General features: G+C 39.8%; 1 protein-coding gene across 7 annotated transcripts in view; it reads left to right on the forward strand.

The window, feature by feature from the left end:
* Positions 1–19656, forward strand: part of RPRD2 (regulation of nuclear pre-mRNA domain containing 2) — a 92709-nt gene extending 73053 nt beyond the window's left edge. For 2 of the 7 annotated variants that reach the window (XM_054575324.1, XM_054575329.1), the window contains 5 exons: positions 7101–7383; positions 8571–8831; positions 10106–10306; positions 13541–14725; positions 14866–15074. In XM_054575324.1, coding sequence (XP_054431299.1) covers positions 7101–7383; positions 8571–8831; positions 10106–10306; positions 13541–14725; positions 14866–14954 — 2019 coding nt within the window. In that variant the 3' untranslated portion in view covers positions 14955–15074. Of the gene's footprint in view, positions 1–7100; positions 7384–8570; positions 8832–10105; positions 10307–13540 lie in introns of all 7 variants that reach the window. The other 5 variants (XM_054575338.1, XM_054575347.1, XM_054575296.1 and 2 more) reach the window with 3 other exon arrangements.
* The last annotated feature ends 262 nt before the right edge of the window (positions 19657–19918 follow it).

Here is a 19918-nt window from a genome sequence, read left to right on the forward strand (position 1 = left end):
ATCGATAGCAGAATGGAGAATAAAAGAATATTAGAGGCAGGGAGATAAGTTATTTTTCTCTTTGTCTGTAGTGTTCAGTAGTTATACAGTGATGTGCCTAGATGTGATAGATGTGGTCTTCATATTCGTATGGTTTGGGGTTTGTAGAACTATTTAAATCGATGGTATATTAGTTTATTAGGACTGTTATAACAAAGTGTCTCAAACTGCGTGGCTTAAACAATAATTTATTGTCTCATATTTCTGGACCCTAGAAATCCAAAATCAAGGTGTCAGCAGGGTTGATTCTTTCAGGGGCTATGAGGGAAGGTTCTATTCCTGGCTTCTCTCTTTTACTGGTAGATGGCTATTTTCTCCCTATATCTCTTCACATTGTCTTTTCTCTGTGTATGTCTCTGTGTCTAGGTTTTCCCATTGTATAAGGATATCTGTCATATTGGACTAGGTCCCATCCTAATGGCCTCATTTCAATTTGATTACTTCTTTTAAAACTCTGTTTTCCAAATAAGTCCACATCTTGAGGGTACAGGGTTAGGACTTCAACATATGACTTGGAGGCAACACAATTTAACCCATAACAAATGGTTTAATGGCTTTCATAAATTTTAAGAAATTCTTGGCTGTAACCTCTTCACGAATTGCTTCTGTTCCATTCTTCTTTCCTCCTGGAATTCTGTTAAAACACACAACACATATACATATGATCTCATTGGTGTGTTCCAAATTTCTTTTTTATTTTCTATCTGTATTTTCCAGCCTCTTTATCTCTGCTTCCTTCTAGATATTTTCTATTAACTAGTCTTCTAATTCATTAATTCTTTCTTCTAAATCTTATCTATTGTTAAGCCTGTCTATTAATTTTGATTGGTTTATTTTTCGTCTCTAGAATTGTCATTTGATTCTGTTTTAGAAAGAACTCAGTTGTCTGGTAAAATTCTGTTAATCTATTTTCTTCATCTTTGCTGTTCTTTTTTTAGTCTTTTTTAAAGAAAAAAATCTCAAACTTAAAGAAATATCTTAAATACATTATGAAAACCTTTGTTTTCTTGAATCATTTGAAAATAAATTGCTAACACCCCACCCTGAAATATTTTCATGTGTATTTCCTCCCAATTATATTCTTCATAAGCATAACATATAATTATTTAATCAGTAAATTAATTGATACATTGGCACACTATATTACATAATCCTCCGACCCTGTTCAAGTCGAGCAGTTTTTAAAGCAAATGATCTTGTCTGGAATCACAGTTTGCATTTATTGTCTTTCTCTTTATTGTCCTTTGATCTGGGATGGTTCCTCAGTCTTTTCCTTGACTTTCATTGCCTAAACATGTTTGGACATTCTAAGTCGAATATGTTGTACAGTGTCCCCAATTTGGATTTATGTAATGTTTCTTTGTGATCAGATTGAGATTATGTGTCTTTAGGAGGAATATCACAGAAGTGATATGTGTCTCATTTTAACATTTCAGGTAGCATACAAGTTTGTTTGATTGATTTTACTACCTGTAATATTCCCTTTGATATCTTTTATTAATGTGGCATCTTCTATGCTTGTCCTTTAAAAAGTTTTTCTTGGTAATTACTGTGGGTTGAATTGTACCTGCCTCTCAAATTTGTTGACACCCTAACCCCTAGTACATGTGAATGTGACCTTACTTGGAAATAGGGGTTTTGCAGATGTAATTAAGATAAGGTCATCAGAGTGAGCCTTATTCAAGTATAACTGGTGTTCTAACAAAAAGTGGGAAATTAAGGTACAGATGCACAGGGAGAACATCATGTGACAGCTGAGACAGATACTGTAGTGATGCAGCTGCAAGCGAAGGAACTCCAAGGGTTAATGGCCACCACCAGAAGCTAGGAAAAAGCAAGGAAGGATTCAGCCCAGTCTCTCCTGGCCCTGCTGACCTCTTGATTTTGGATTTCTAGCCTCCAGAATTTTGAAACAATAAATTTCTGATGTTTTAAGCCACCCAATTAGTGGTTCTTTATTACCACAACCCTAGGAAACTAGTATAGTAATTAGTAAGCATTTTGTGGGGAGATATTTTGAAACTATGTAAAAATGTTGTTCCTTATCAATTTTCAATTTATTTATTTATATCAGTATGGACTCAGAGTCCTATTTATTTGTTGTTTTAATTTATTATTACCAATACTTATTTGATGCTCAAATTGTCCCAGATTTGGCCAGTGGGAGCTCCTTTTAAGCTGCTTTAATTGCTCTTTTGATGGATCCTTATCTTTGTTTTTAATCCCCACCCAAGGACTTTGTTGCATTGCTTTTAGAGAGAGGTAGAGATAGAGACAAACACCTATGTACCTGGATTGGGGAACTAGCCTGCCACCGAGGCATGTGCCCTGACTGGGAATCGAACCTACAAGCTTTCAGTTGCAGGACAACCCTCCAACCAACTGAACCACACCAGCCTGGGCTGTCCTTACTACTTTTTTAGCATTTCTTTATTTTTTGGAATAAGGTATTAAGGCTTATCTTGCACTTTTTTGCCTGGCCCTAGAATCAGTTATTTCTCCACAGAGCCTGGTTTCCTGGTTTCTTTTAGTGAAAAGTCATATTTAGAAACAAAAATTTGAGTAGTAGGTGCTTACTGTTCGAATAGCACTGTCGCCACATTATTGTCAGTGTACAGTTAGGAAATAGACAGGGTGGGCAAAAGTAAGTTTACATATGTGAGTACGTGAAACACAGTTTATTCTTGTACTTATTTATTTTTGTATTATTTATTTGTATTATTTGTCTTATTAGTATTGTTATTATTTCATATCCTTACTTGTGATTTATCTTTTAGGTAATGATGGCTGGTAATTTAACCTACTTTTGCCCATTCTGTATGTGTATATATGTACTTAACCTATGTACACACACACTGACATCTGTATTTATTTCTGTATTTGTCTCTATATATTGAAAACCATGAGTTCATAGTTATCTCCAATTCCAATCCAACACCGCAAGTTTTCTTCCTTCGCACATTTCTAGTTGCTTTTTCTAACCGTGTAAAAACCTTGCTCCCCTTCTTAACATAATCATTTATTTGGTCAATCCCTGTGTGTATGGTCAGTCTCCCAACACTCCCATCTCTCCCCAGTCACCTCTCTGGGCTTTTTTTTTTTTTTGGCTTAGGCTTCAACATCCCGTGCAGTGCCTTTCTCCCATGTAGACATTTTTCTCACCCTATTTTGGTTCCATTTTCTTACTGTAGGTTGTCACTGCCTCCTTTCAAGCTCCAGCTAATGGATTTGGAGCTGAATTGTTCAAAAAGGGAAGGAGGAGGGATCTTTCTCTGTATCTTTGAACATACAAAACATAGCTGTTGGTTTTTGTCAGGTAATTCCAGTATTGGCTTTATTCATTCTGATTCTGTTTCTAGGGTCTCTGTTTTTCTCTTTTAGGTCATTTGATCTTTTGGCATGCCTGCTGATATTATATTGAATAATGGACATTGTATGTAGAAGAATTTATAGAGTCTCTGGGTGATTGCTCTTTCTCTAGGGAGGATTTACCCTTTCCTTTGCTAGGGAAGATACTGCAAGAACTGATTATATTAATCAAATCCAAAAATGAAGTGATTTAAGGCTAAATTGCAGTTTTGGCAAGGCTTTGTCTTCCTTTCCATTCCATTCCTTTCCTTTCATTCCAGCTTCAAGGATGCAGGTTTTTCCCACTGGGAGCCTGGGGTGGTCACTAAGGCCCCTTCTCCATGGTGTAATTTGAGCTCTAATCCTTGTCTCAGCACCAACAGTCTGCATTAAACTCCTCTTAGCTTTTCAGACGTTTCCTTCTTGGCTTCTTAATGCTCCCTTCAGCAGCCTAGAATTCAACAAATTTTTTGAAGAAAAATACAAGAGCATATTGTTGAACCACTTCTGTCCTTCCTCTTTCATCAGAATGTTGGCCTTTCAAGTCTGTAATTTTTTTCTGTATAGACCAGCAAAACTGTTAAAAGCTCTGCTTTTTTCTTTATGTTTAGCAGTGGCCCTCTGCCTTGTCCTTTTGGCCTGAATTTTTAAATTCATGCCTCCCTTCCCCAAATCAGAACCCTGAGAGAGCAGGTAGCTGCAGAATGTCAGCTTAGGAGTCCTCATAGTTTCCCCTGCTATATAGGATTTGCCACTTAGGTTTTGGTTACCTCAGCACTCTTCAGTACATTTAAACAAATGTGCACATATATACATGCATATAGAAATACGTGTATGTGTACAAGGCCTGACCAGAAAGTATCCAGCCATGTACTATGAAAAATAAAGACATTTATTAAAGAAGATGCAAGACATATTGTACATAGGATGACGCCTCAGTCCCCTTCAAAGTAGGCACCTTGGGACGTCACACAGTTCTCCCAATCACCATCAGCTGCCCCTATTGTATTTTCCTGAATCTCATTGACAGTCTGAAATCTCTTCCCTTTCAAAGGTGATTTAGTGCCAAATCTGGGCTGTAGGGGGGCTGAGTCACCTAGTGATTCGATGCTTTACCAGGAAACTTTGTATAAGACGTGATGCATGAATGGGCATATTGTCATGATAAAGCTGCCCATCACCAGTTGCCCGTAGCAGCTGCCTTCTGAATCATCCATATAGTTTCCACAGAAGAATGTTCAAGCTTAATGCAAAATTTGATGAAGATTTGTTGCTCCATTCACTCAGTCATTTTGAATTTGACAGCCACATAGTACACATGCTCATCAATGGTGTCTACCACCCCCACTAACTAGTACAGTAACGTTGTCATTGTTCACACATATGCATTCCAGTCCACTCTCCTTGGCTGCCAGGTTACATAATGTCACACAAACTCTTCTCATTATATTAACAATAGCTGGACTTTGTCCAGACAGACTTCATATCTGGTTTTTCTAGTTGTTTGTTCTTGCTGGAAGCATTGCATTATTACAAGCTATTCAGTTATATCCAGGAGAAGCTCAGTTCTAACATATTCTTTTCTGTTCCATTCCATTTTTAAAATGTTTTTTGAATGAGCAACCAAAATGATTTTACAATCGAATGGTCCAAGAAACTCAACCAAACCTAAAAAAGACACACAGCTTTAAGGCATTGGCAGTTAAGATAATAAGATCAATAGGATTTAAGTCCAGTGATCAAGATTAATAGCCATAGTGGTACATTAGACAACAATATGGTGGTTACCTGAGGGAAAGGGGGGTGGGAGGAGGTTGAAGAGGGTAAAGGGGGTCAAATATATGATGATGGAAAAACTTCACTTCAGATGGTGAGCATGCAATGCAGTACACAGATGATATATTAAAGAACTATACATTTAAAACTTATATAATCAACCCTGGCCAGGTAGCTCAGTTGGTTAGAGCATCTCCCCCATATGCCAAGGTTGCAGGCTTGATCCCCAATCAGGGCAACAACAAAAATTAATGTTACATATGTTTTCTCTTTCTTTAAATAAGTGTATAAATAAGTGTAACAACAAAAAACATGTACATATGTTTTCTCTTTCTTTAAAAAACAAAAACTTACAAATTTTATTAACCAGTGTCACCCCAATAAATAAAATAATTTTTTTTTAAATTTTGGCACATCATATTGATTGTACCTTTGATGAGATGTGTGATGACAGTGGCACTTTACCTCTGTGGTCTTCCTCCTAAAAACTCATAAGCCCAGTCTAATTATTAGGTAACATCAGAAAAATTTCAGTTGACAGTCTACAAAATACCTATTAAGGTCATCAAAAACAAGGGAAGTCTAACAAACTGTCAAAAAACAAGAGGACCCTAAGGAGACATGACTGTTAAATGTACTACAGCATCCTCCATGAGATCACAGAATAGAAAAATGACATTCCACCCTGACCAGGTAGCTTAGTTGGCTGGAGCATCATCCCAGTACACCAAGGTTGCAGGTTTGTTCATGGCACATAGAAAAATCAACCAGTGAAGGCATAAATAGGTGGAATAACAACTAACTCTCTCTCTCTCTCTCTCTCTCTCTCTCTCTCTGCCCCCCTCTCTCTTCCCTCTCTCAAAAAAAAAAAAGAAAAGAAAAGAAAAAGGACCTTAGATAAAAACTGAGGATACCTGAATGAAGTATGGGCTTTAGTTAATAATAGGTTCATAAATGTGACAAATGTATTATACTAATGTTAGGTGTTAGTAGGGAAAATTGGGTGTGATGTATGGTAACTCTGTATTATCTTCACAGTTATTTTATATGCCTAAAATTGATCTAAAATAGAAGTTTATTTATTTATTTTTTTGTCCTGGCTGGTGTGGTTCAATGGATTGAGCACCAGCCTGTGAACCAAAAGGTCGCTAGTCTGATTCCTGGTCAGGGCACACACTTGGGTCACGGTCCTGGTCCCCAGCTGGGTCATGCAACCAGTCAGTGTTTCTCTCACACATTAATTTTTCTCTCCCCCTCTTTCTCCCTCCCTTTCCCTCTCTCTAAAAATAAATAAAATCTTTAAAATAAAAGTTTATTTTTTAAAAAATCAGCCCGGACTGGTATGGCTTAGTGGACTGAGCTCCAGACTGCAAACCAAGGGTCGCCAGTCCAATTCCCAGTGAGGGCACATTCCTGGGTTGCTGGCTACGTCCCCAGTAGGGGGGCGCTCGAGAGGTAACCACACATTGATGTTTCTCTCCCTTTCTTTCTCCCTCCCTTCCTCTCTCTAAAAGATTAAATTAAAATTAAAATTAAAAAACATCAATAGTATTTTACCTCCCAGGCTCTGCTTTATTTATGGATTTGTCTGTCTTCGTAGTCACTGCTATATTTCTAATATCTGGAAGAGTGATCAGCACATTAAGACTCTTGATATACATATCAATTGACTGTATGGATGGAAGAGAGCAAGGGAGAATGAATTACAGATAACTATTTGAAGGTTTCTGACTCAGGCACCTATGTGGATGGTAATATTCACTTAGAGAAGACAAAGAGGAGAGATTGGAAACTACTTCATGCTTGAGAGATGATGATACTTTTTGTTTTGTTTTGAACCTGTGATATAATTAATAATGAAGAAACCTGATCAAAGCCAAAATGGTAGCTTCTTGGTTCTTTTCTTGGAGCAGTAAACTATTCTTTTTTTCTTTTAGGCATACAAAACTTTCGCTAACCGAGTGAACAATTTAAAGAAAAAGCTAGATCAATTGAAGTCAACCCTTCCTGATCCAGAAGAATCACCTGTCCCTTCCCCAAGTATGGATGCTCCCTCTCCAACAGGTTCTGAGTCTCCTTTTCAGGGAATGGGAGGTGAGGAATCCCAGTCATCAGCCATGGAGAGTGAGAAATCTGCCACACCTGAGCCTGCAACAGATAATCGTGATGTGGAAGACATGGAACTCTCAGATGTGGAAGATGATGGGTCAAAAATCATTGGTATGTCCTTACGTGATTAGTAGACAACTTGTTCTTTATGTTCTGTTTTCCCACTAATGAATCTGTCCCAGGCAGGTACTAAAAGAGAGTTCAGTCCTATAAGGTAGAACACCAAGGTAGCATTGTTGTCTATAAAGCAGTGGTTCAGGACTTGGTAAGCCACATAGGTTAAGAATCATTGCTCAACATCTGTGTTGTTTAATATGGTAGCCACTAGCTACATGTGACATTGAGCATTTGAAATGTGGCTTGTCCAACTTGAGATGTGGCTCTAAGTATAAAAGGGACACACTGGATTCTAGAAATTTAGTACTCAGAATAGAGTGCAAATATCTCATTAATATATTGAGATAAAGAAATGTTATTAAAATTAATTTTACCTTTTTTTAATGTGGCTACTAGAATATTTATACTTATATATGTAGCTTGAATTATATTTCTGTTGAATAGCACTGTTCTAGAAGGAGGAGCACTTACACTAGAATTCTTTATTCTCTGTTACTCTTCACCTTCAAGATTCCAAAGTCACAATTTGTTAACCACACTTTCAAAATTAACCTGGATTGGTGACTTGCTCCTTTGACATCCCAACTTTTATAATTATTAGAGCATTTGACCTGTGTGGAATTTAATGTATTATCTGTACAGTACATAGCCTTCTAGCTATTAAAAGGCATCAAGAGTTAAAATTGCAGTTTCAAATTAGTGGTTAATTGTATCCCCTCCCAACCCCCTCTAGCAGTAGGCCAATTTCAGGAAGCCACAAAAAAAATACAATAACGTATGCACAGAGTTCCTTCTCTTTAGAAAGCTCTCAGGTTAATGAGAAAGGACAATTTATGACATAAATATTATTACCAAAAGACAGAACACAAATGTGTATCCAATAATAACATGCTTCTAGAAATGTACAAATTTAACACACTGATACTAAGAAGATGCAAAGAAATCCTAACAGGCAAGATGAAAGGTGAATTTGGGAAATTCATTTTAATCGGGTGTTGAAGTCAGAAAGAATCAAATGATGAAGAGTGGGGCTTTTAAAAAAAATGAAGTGAATGATTTTCTCTAAAGCATAGTGCTTTTTACTCCCAAATCAGGGAATATTAGGACACACTGTTTCATACTGGAAGCAGAGTCTGGAAAGTAGTAAGATGGAGTAATATTTGTTTTCTTTGTTGAAATAGTAGAGGACAGGAAGGAAAAACCTGTGGAGAAGTCAGCTGTATCCACTTCTGTATCTACAAAGCCAACGGAAAGTGTCTCAAAGGCCTCTTCGTGTACCCCAGTGCCTGTGACCCTGACAGCAGCGCCCCCTCTTCCAAAGCCTGTGAATACTTCTCTTCTGTCCCCTTCTCCAGCATTGGCTTTGCCAAACCTGGCTAATGTGGATCTGGCAAAGATCAGTTCCATCCTTAGCAGCCTGACATCAGTCATGAAAAATACTGGTAAGTAAGCCCAGTAAAGAGGATAAAAGACTGACTTTCATCCTTATAACTGAACCATCTGTAAGCAGGGGGGTGGGGGGGTGTTCTGTTGATTTTTTAAAAATTAAAAGTAGTATTCTAATTAAAAAATAAAAATAAAACCAGAACTTGATCATTATAGGTAAATTAGAAAATAAGTAAAGAGAAAGGAAACAACTTGCATGTAACCTTACACACAAATGTTTTGGGAGATTAAATATTTGTCATAATTTTTCTTTCAGTAATTGAAACATTGCATATACTCTTTTGAAACCAGCTATTTAAAATATTAGCTATATAGGATTCGATTTTTTTATCTAAGCCTTTTTATTATTAGACATCCAGTATGTTCCCAGTTTTTCACTGTTTAAAAGATTACTGTAAGCCCTGGCCAGGTAGCTCAGTTGGTTAGAGCATTGTCCCAGTACACCAGGGTTACAGGTTTGATCTCCAGTCAGAGCACCTACAAGAATCAGCCAATTAATGCATAAATAAGTCGGATGAGAAATTGATGTTTCTTTCTCCCTCTCTTTCCTTCCTCTTCCACTCTTTAAAAATCAATAAATAAAATGTTTTAAATATTTAAAGAAAAGAACACTGTAATGAACAACCTTGCTGCTAAAATATTATGCACAGCCCTTTCTATAAGGGCTGATAAATATATAGGGCTTTTTTTTCTAACGGAAATGAAAATACAAAGTAGAGCACCCCCCTCACACATACTTTTCATCATCTTCAGCGATACAAACACATGGCCTACCCAGTTCTGATTATTTTGAAAAAAATCGCAATTATTTTATTTTGAAGAAAAACCCCATTATTTTACTTCTTCATAAATACTTACATATGTTATTTCTAAAAGTTAGACTCTCAAAAAAACAGCATTTAGGTTTTTTAAGCCTTTTCATGTTGTAACTGAAATGATCTCCAAAAATGTAGTATTTATGTTTCAAGTACTATGTGAAAGTCCCCATTGTGCCTCAGCTTCTCCAAAACTATTTTTTGTTCTAAGCTTTGTCAAATTCATTCTCAAAAAGTTGTTTAATTTGCATTCTTTTGATTAAAGATGTGGTTAAAATATTTTTCACTTGCTTATCATTTTTCTTTGTGTGTGTACAAGCCATGAGATGGACCATTTGTGCATCAGTCACAGAAGAATCTCTATTAAACGTACCAAACTTGTTTGAGTGGAAAGTACCATGGATTTAAAGGTCATCTTGAATTGCATTTTCTTGAGTTAATCTTTCTGCCACCAGGGGTCAGTCCTGCATCAAGACCTTCTCCAGGAACTCCTACAAGTCCTGGCAACCTCTCCAGTGGCCTGAAAACACCTGCACCTGCCACGACAACATCTCACAACCCTTTGGCAAATATCCTCTCGAAGGTGGAGATCACCCCAGAGAGCATTCTGTCTGCTCTTTCCAAAACCCAGACACAGTCAGCCCCTGCATTGCAAGGTAAACTGATGTGTCAGAGGGACTTGAACTATGAATGTTCGCCTCTGGCTTAGTCCTGGATTCCATTTCTGAGCCACCCAAAGCCAGGAAATATATAATACAGTTAATTCATTATTCTCTATCATCTGTGAGCTGACATTCGTAAAATTAATAAAGTATCAAAGATGAAAGAGACCCTACATATCATCTAGTCTCATCCGCTCTTTTTTCAGGTGAGGAAATCAAGGCACAGTGAGGTGATGTGACCTGCTTAAGGTCACACGTCTACCTATTCTGTGGTGAGCCAAGACTAAAAGCCAGATTTCTTGACTGGAGTCCAGTACTCTTTCACCTACATATACCATGACACTACTAGGGGCTGCATTTTCCCAGTTCTTAGTACAGATTAGTATCTATTGAGATTTACCTATATTAATGTTAACGGAAGCTAAAGACAGTAATAAAGACAGTGTCCTAATGGTTTATAAGAAGCCTCTATAGGTATATAGTAAATTTTTTTTGTTTTGTTTACATATAACCTCTGCCTGATTTGAACTTCTCTTCAGCTTTGCTAATTATCTGCTTCACGCCTAAAATCATTTGCTCCTTACATAAAGTTTTCTTGAAACTCACCTACTCTCTGTTCTGAGATCCTCCAGATACCAACACAGCCTCTATAAAGCATGTCAGTATATTTATACAATGAGTTACAAATATCAGAACAGTATCTTTGTTGTGGTTTTACTCTCAACAGTATCAGTAGTTCTCAACCAGGAAGCCTCCAGGGGACACTTGGCAAAGTCTACACTTGATCTTAGCCAAAAGGCCAAGGAGCAATACAATTGGCAATATCTAAAGATGTTTTTGTCTGTCATAACCGGGGTAGGGGTGGAAATGCTACTGTGTCTGATGCATAGAAGTCAGGGTAGCTATGGAACATTCTGCAATGCACAGGGCAGCCCCAACGATACGGAACTATCCAGCCGCAAATGTCAGTAATGCTGAGGTTGAGAAACCCTGCTTTACGTGACGAGCAAACAGTACAGGTATCTTATCATTTTTATTTCCTAAACTGTTCTATAAGTGACTCAGTCAAGCACTGTATCATAATGAACTTTGTATTAAGATATAGAAGAATTTTACATAAAACTAAATACTATTAAAGGATCATTCATAGCTCCCATGTATTGGTACCAGTAATAAAGGATTGATGATAATACTATATAGCACATCTTACACTACTCATGTCGGGGATAATTAGTTTGAGAGATTGGCATGTTTATGATTCTTCACAGTTACAGTAAAAATCTTAAACTCACTTGTTTTCGCTTCCTATATGTAGATATAACACATCTTAAAGAAGCAGTTTCCCCCACCTCCCCACACCCCTAGCACATTGTTACAGCAATATCATGTGGAATTTCTCATCAGGCAAAATTTGAGCAGAACTAAGTGTGTTCTGACAGGATGAGAAATAGGAAGCCCAGATAACAACTTTTGTGGAATTACAGGGTAGCTCATTGCCTCTCATTTCCTTATAGGAAGTGGAATTCTCCTTGACTTCTAAGAGAACTGTGCCCAGCAACTTAAATAGATGTGTTTCTTTAAAGACTATAAAGGAAATCTCATAGAACTCTGTTCTGATTGTGTCATTCACAGTTCTTATTGGGGAAGATTTTCAACACAAAGAATGACTTCAGTGGGCAAAGGGTTGTAGAGTATGGCTTGTAAAGATTGGAGAAAACTAATATTTTATAGCACGAGACTGTTTCACCTATTGCCAGAAATCTGAGTACTATCTTTCTTAACAAGATGGTCTTTTGAAGAATTTATCTCACAGTATCTGAAAGATATGCTAAAATACCTTTTTAAAATCGTATGACATTATCATATGTCACATTCTAGTGCTTTGAGAACCTCTGGTTTTGGTAAGAACAGTGACTGCTAAGAATTAAGCCATACTATTAGAAGGGAGAAAATTATATAGCTAGGGAACTTTTTAGAAGTGAAACATGGATTGAAATAAATATTTCAATTATTCAGATAGTACTGAATATTGGATAACAGTAAAAATCATGCATCATTATTTAGAAGTAGATGGCACCTCAAAATGTTACATTGAGTGAGCCTTAAAATTTTTCAGACCTTAAATCTCTTAGCAAATATGGATTAAAATTTTTAAAAACATCGATTGAAGTACATGTATTACATGAAATGTTTTCTTTCACCAAAACATTCTGAAGGAGCATTTTAGTGTATGTGTAAAAGATAAAAAAGTTGAGGTGCTGTGTACACGTTTCAGTGTATGACCAGAAAGTTGATAAATTTTCCAAAATAAGATTGAATATATAGGACCTGTTACCTTTCTGTCAAGTGTTTTTCTAAGAAATTTTCTATAGGAGCAGTTTGCTTTGGTGGATTTCGTCTTTTGCCCCCAAAAATTCTTTCTCGGGGCTTCTGAGAAAGTTTTGTCTATCATTGAGTAGGGCTGAATCTTTCAGCATCACCTTGATAAACCAGTAATCCTTGAATTTTCCCAGCTATAAGGTGGGTGTTGTGTGTTGTCTTTTGGAAGGACCAGAGTCTTTTATGGTCTAGCTTTGTAAGTCTTTGTAATATATGTTTATATGTTCATTATTGCTATGTTTTACAACCAAAAAAGGATAGCTTAGAACATGGCTTCCCCAAAGGTAACACCAGTCCAGCAAGAGATGCTTCTTGAAAAAAGTGTCCCTGTTCAAAAAAATTTTATCATTTTTATTTCCTAAATAAAATTTAGGAAATTTGTGCAATTTGTGTGTTACCCCCTCTTGAGAATAACATATGTACATTAACTGATTAGAGACAGTTGTGGAGGTTGGGGAGGAAGGGCAGAATTATCTATTTATAAAAACAGTTCCACAGATAACGTGTTTTTTTAAGAATAACTTTGCTTCCTTTCTTTTCTTGCTTTGTTTTGTTTAAACTATGAATGATTCTGACAGTAAAATCTCCCCCTTCCTGTTTTCTTTCATTGTGCCATGTTGGACTTGTTTCATGATTTCAGTGATTTGCTGTCTTTATGTTGACAAATAAGTCCAATGTCTTCTGCAACATTTAGCAATTGCCTGTTTGGTCTGGATTCCCTTTGGCTTCATATTTTAATGTCTGTCTGGTTCCCACTTGAATGAATGAGAATATCCGATTAGCCTAAATTATTTTTATTGTAAGGTAGGGAGTTGTTCTTCCTAACTCCTCTAATCTTTGTTTCTACAGGCCTGTCATCTTTACTTCAAAGTGTCACTGGGAACCCAGTTCCAGCCAGTGAAGCTGCGTCCCAGAGCACTTCAGCTTCCCCTGCCAACACCACCACAGTCTCTAGCATAAAAGGAAGAAATCTGCCCTCCAATACCCAATCTTTTATCCCCAAAACCTTCAACTATTCTCCTAATTCATCAACATCCGAAGTCTCTTCAACTTCGACCAGCAAGGCCCCAATTGGGCAAAGCGCAGGGCTCCCAAGCACTACTTTCAAGCTACCGTCCAACTCTCTGGGGTTTACAGGCACCCACAATGCTAGCTCTGCTGCCCCACCCACTGAAGTTGCCATGTGCCAATCTTCAGAGATCTCCAAGCCGAAGCTGGAGTCCGAGTCCACCTCCCCAAGCCTGGAAATGAAGATCCATAACTTCTTAAAAGGTAATCCTGGTTTCAGTGGCTTAAACTTAAACATCCCAATCCTGAGCAGCTTGGGGTCCAGTGCCCCAGCAGAGAGCCACCCCTCAGACTTCCAGCGTGGCCCTACTAGCACGTCAGCCGACAACATTGATGGAACCCCTGTACGGGATGAACGCGGTGGGACGCCCACCCAAGATGAGATGATGGACAAGCCCACGTCCAGCAGTGTAGATACCGTGTCCCTGCTTTCTAAGATCATTAGCCCTGGTTCTTCAACACCCAGCAGTACAAGATCGCCACCCCCTGGGAGAGAGGAAAGCTACCCCCGGGAGCTCTCCAATTCTGTATCTACATATCGACCCTTTGGCCTGGGCAGTGAATCGCCCTATAAGCAGCCTTCAGATGGAATGGAGAGACCATCTTCTCTGATGGACTCTTCACAGGAAAAGTTCTATCCAGATACTTCTTTCCAGGAAGATGAGGATTACCGAGATTTTGAGTATTCAGGGCCTCCACCCTCTGCCATGATGAACCTAGAGAAGAAACCAGCCAAGTCTATTCTGAAATCCAGCAAGCTTTCTGATACCGCCGAGTACCAGCCAATCCTGTCCAGTTACAGTCACAGGGTCCAAGAATTTGGAGTAAAGTCTGCCTTTCCTCCATCTGTAAGGGCCCTCCTGGACTCTAGTGAGAACTGTGACCTTCTCTCTCCTTCCCCTGGGCTATTTGGTGCCTTCAACATACGAGGGAATGAACCTGGGTCTAACCGGTCACCATCACCGAGTAAGAATGATTCATTTTTCACCCCCGACTCCAACCACAATAGCTTGTCTCAATCTACCACTGGGCATCTCAGTTTGCCACAGAAGCAGTACCCAGACTCTCCTCACTCAGTCCCACATCGTTCCCTTTTCTCTCCGCAGAATACCCTTGCTGCTCCCACGGGCCATCCACCCACATCAGGCGTGGAGAAAGTCCTAGCCTCCACCATTTCCACCACGTCGACGATTGAGTTTAAGAATATGCTTAAAAACGCCTCACGAAAGCCCTCAGATGATAAGCATTTTGGCCAGGCCCCTGGGAAGGGCACTTCCAGCGACGGTGTCAGTCTCTCAAACCTCACTCAGCCCAGTTTGACCGCCACTGACCAGCAGCAACAAGAAGAGCACTACCGCATAGAAACTCGAGTCTCCTCCTCCTGCTTAGACTTACCTGACAGCACCGAAGAAAAAGGGGCCCCGATAGAAACCTTGGGTTATCACAATGCATCCAATAGGAGGATGTCCGGGGAGCCAATACAGACCGTAGAGTCCATCCGAGTGCCTGGGAAGGGAAATAGAGGACATGGGCGTGAGGCTTCAAGGGTGGGTTGGTTTGATCTGAGCACCGCAGGCAGCTCTTTTGACAATGGCCCCTCAAGTGCCTCTGAGTTATCATCCCTTGGGGGTGGGGGCAGCGGAGGCCTCACTGGCTTTAAAGCAGCACCATACAAGGAACGGGCACCCCAATTTCAGGAAAGTGTCGGCAGCTTTCGTTCCAACAGTTTCAACTCAACATTTGAGCATCATCTTCCCCCATCCCCCTTGGAACATGGGACACCCTTCCAGAGAGAGCCAGTGGGGCCATCGTCTGCCCCACCTGCCCCTCCTAAGGATCATGGTGGTATCTTCTCTCGAGATGCACCCACTCATCTACCCTCTGTGGATCTTTCGAACCCCTTCACAAAGGAGGCAGCGTTGGCCCATGCTGCGCCACCCCCTCCTCCTGGAGAGCACAGCGGAGTTCCCTTCCCCACCCCACCCCCTCCACCCCCCGGGGAACATAGCAGCAGTGGTGGGAGTGGTGTCCCCTTTTCTACTCCACCCCCTCCTCCCCCCGTTGACCACTCTGGGGTTGTACCATTCCCAGCCCCACCGCTGGCAGAGCACGGAGTGGCAGGGGCAGTGGCAGTATTCCCCAAGGACCATAGTTCCCTCCTTCAAGGGACCCTGGCTGACCATTTTGGGGTGCTCCCAGGACCCAGGGACCATGGGGGCCCCACCCAACGGGACCTCAACGGCCCTGGCCTTAGCCGTGTGCATGAGAGCCTGAGCCTGCCCTCTCATTCTCTGGAGCACCTGGGCCCAGCCCATGGAGGAGGTGGGGGAGGCAGCAACAGCAGCAGTGGCCTCCCCTTGGGTCCCTCACACAGAGACGCCATCAACCGGAGTGGTATGATTCTGCGGAATCCCCGGCCAGACTTTCGGCCTAGGGAACCTTTTCTCGGCAGAGACCCGTTCCACAGTTTAAAGAGACCCAGGCCACCTTTCGTTAGGGGCCCTCCGTTCTTTGCACCAAAACGCCCATTCTTCCCTCCCAGGTACTGATGGAAACCAAGGGAAAGGCATTTTGAACAGTCTAGAGAGCTTTGGAAGTAGGAGTTCTGTTTGTTGTTTTTGTTTTCCCTCGTGATTTTTTTTTTTTTAAATGACCAAGGGCCTCCCTTCCAAAGTAAGAAGTCGTATATGCTTACATTTCACTCTTCCATCCAGTCCTCCTTCCCACTGCACTCACCTACCTTCCCCAAGTTGTTTGTATTTTAGGGGGCGGGTTGGATGGGGGGGACAGGCAAAGAAACACAACCAAAGCCACTTCCTTTGGCTGGGAGTTTGAGGGATGGGGAGGAAAGCAAATCTTATATTACCCCATCTATTGAAGAGTATTATTACATTTGAAATAAAACTTCCACCATTACAGATAATAGCGTGCAATGTTGGGGTGTTATTTTGGGTTTGGCTTATCAGCAGTCAATGGACGCATTCCTGTCCACTTCTCTCTCCAGCTAAGTTACCTGCTGTAACCAGCTTGGCTCCTTTCCCTGTGTGCTCTATGCCCTGCTGACAGCCAGGAGATGTTGCAAGGGAGGAAATGTGGGAGACCTTGGACCTGTCAAGCTGTTCTGTTTGTTTTTAACGGCATGTTGAAGTTGAGTTTTTTACTTTTCTCCTAAAAATTTTTTTTTTAAAAACCTCTTCCAAAGTACTATCAGGCAGTAACTTTAAGGAGCTATAAACCACATTCTATCCTTGTAAGATGTTTTTATTTTTGGAATGAGAAAGTGGGCTGGGTATAATTTTGAGGTTAAAATAAGGAGTAACTTCAGTGTAGAGAGTTAGAGAAGGGACCCATTAGCAATGAGGTGTGTGTGACCTCCCCATCCTACATAAATGAGAGAATGGAAAACATCGAGAGAATTTCATTCGTCTTGCACCAGGCTCTTGCTTCCTGTTTTTCTTTCTTGACTTTCTCCGCCTTCACTTCCATTGCCAGAAAGAAAGTCACTACAGTTGACTGTTATTACAAAGGTGCAACTGTAATAATATCCCTGTATTCTTTTAATGTAAGTAAAAATGTAAGACATTTTTACCATGGTGCCTCCCTAACGTTATACTTGTTGGTATACTTCAGCAAAGGTTAACTACTAGGGAAAGGGAATTATTTATCTTTATCTTTCCTTTCTTCTTGCCCTTGTCCTGTATTCACCTCATTCTTGGTCTTTCAAAGGAGAAGGTTCAACAACATCTTTATGTTATACCTCTTCAGATGTGTCTTAGTGACAAGTGAGTAGTAATAGACGTTATCTTTACAGAGAAACCAGAGGACCCGATAAGTCCAAATTACCCCACTCTGCAGTGGCAGCCCTTCACGTTACCAAGGCTCAAGCCTTATCCTCACCCCCAACTCCCAATAGGAAGTAACAGATATTTCTGTTCTTAGTCATTTCACATGAGAAAGTTCTGTTCTTCTCCATGAACTGGAAGGCTTCTAATTTGTATTGCTATAGTAAGTACTGAGAAAAAGACAATCACCGTACTTAGTTTATTTCTGATATCTAGGGACACTGAAAAGCAAATGTTGCTTTACATTTTGTATTCAGTGTCTTACTCTAAGGTACACACACTGGAAATCTCCAGCTAAGTGAGTAAAACAATACTATGTTGAGTGTCTTAGAGAATCCTAGTAAGTTTTCATATTTTCTTTCAAGTTAGTATAGAACTAATAGAAAGTGTGAATTGCTTTGGGTTCCTGCAGTGAAATATTTAAGGTGGGCGAGAGAGCAATGTAGTGACAGAAGGTGATGCTTTGTCTCACAATAAATGTGCTTTTCAGATAAAGAGCAGCTTAATCCAGGTGTGTGTCACAGGTTGGGAGTTCTGTGTAATTTATGCCACGTTATTTATTTAGGCTTGCTGTGTGTTCTGCGGTTAGGATGCAGCAGGTCATTCATCTCCCTAATGCATTTCTGTTCCTATACCAGCTTGCTTTCTTTGACCCTCTCAAGCCTCTCTGCTCTGTAGCTCTCCCCACAAAAATGCATGATACCATGACCTTGTATATGGGGTGGGGTATATAGTATAGCGAAGAAACAGTATAGTTACATTGAGTCCTCAGACATTTGTTTAGGGAAAGTATGAGTAGGAGAGGGGGGTGGGGAGGGGGAGGGAGAGTTCTATCTGACTCAACTGAAATAGGGTTTTTTTTCCCCCACAGAAATTAAGTGGGATGTGTTTCATTCTAAAATAAAAGAATGTGAATTCTTTCTGCTGCTCTTGTTTAAGCTAAAAGTAGTGTTTACTTGAAAAGGCTCTCTGACCATTTGGTTTTGTAAGAAAATGTGGGGGTGTTAGGAGAGTGGTTTCCTGAATGCTGGGGCAGAATAATTGTCCTCAAAAGTACGATGGCTAATACATGAAAGGAAGACCTTGTACAGTTTTAAAGATGGACTTTCAAGGGTTGAAATTTTGTGGGCTGCTTTGTTTTTTAAGCCACAAAAAACCCTCGAAGTGTGTGTTTCAGGATGGAAGTGAGGATTTGTATGACTGTCAGCTGTTAACTTTAAGGAAATCTGTCTACAGCAGTAAATGAAGACGACAATGTATATATGTGATATAGTGAAACAAAAGACAATTCTGGTATTCATAACATGAAACAAAGGGGTTTTATTCTTTCTGTGTCTGTGATTTAAAACTCCGTGCCCATGCTCTGACTTTTGTATTTCAACCTGAGTTTAAGAAAAATAAACAAGATATTTTTTAAAAAAAAAAAAAGCATAGCATAGTGTGTCTTGGAAAGGACATGATTCACATGAAAGCAGAATATGCAAAGTTGTTAACTGAGGTCCTTGGTGTTCACTGTAAAATCACAGACAGAGAATTGGCGGTCGTGAATACACTGGTACCACTTAAAGCTGAGCGATACAGCATCAGAAAATAGAGTCTTCAAGTATTTTGTAATAGTTTACTCTTCAGTGAGCTTAAATGAAAAGCTCTCTCTGTTTCCCTCTGCCCCACCCCCCAAATGCTAAGAGTAAGTAGAATTTGGTTTGATTCCAGGGAGGGTAAAATGATTAGAGGGTAGGGCTCAATCCTTTCAGATCCCAAGAATACAATGTTTGTGATATACATGGTACAGCAAACCTATCTAGATAATGTGAATATGCTAAACTTTCTAACTGCAGAATATTCACCACTATCCTGAAATTACTGGTTTATGCAGAATTAAGCCTCAGCTGTTACTGTTTTTGAAGCCGCTGTAAATTACTGCTTCCCCCCCCCCTTTTCCTCCCCTCCCCGCTTTTTTGAATGGGCAGGGGTGCCTGTTAAGATTAAAATTAGATATGTTGGATTGATATTCTCACATGTTCAGTGTGGAAGACAAAGCAAGTACATGCTTTTAGAGGCAACAACAATGAAATCCTTTTGAAGTGTGTATTAATATCAATAAAATAACTAGTTCTAAAGGTTTGACATTTTTCTTTGAGATTTGGGGCTTTAACCAAGGGCCCCTGGCTACTGTGGTGAGTGCAAGGTGGAAATTACTCCAGGAGCTGAAGCTACTGCTTTGTGGTGCAGGCCAGTGGTTGGAAAACCTAAATTCTCTCCAGCAAACACCCTCCGTGACTGTCCAGGCTGAAGGTGAAACCAGCTACAGGATGCA

The sequence above is a fragment of the Pteronotus mesoamericanus genome, unplaced genomic scaffold (assembly GCF_021234165.1).
Source record: "Pteronotus mesoamericanus isolate MK-2021 breed Mesoamerican mustached bat unplaced genomic scaffold, CSHL_Meso_final contig_1108, whole genome shotgun sequence".
Taxonomy (NCBI): Eukaryota; Metazoa; Chordata; class Mammalia; order Chiroptera; family Mormoopidae; genus Pteronotus; species Pteronotus mesoamericanus.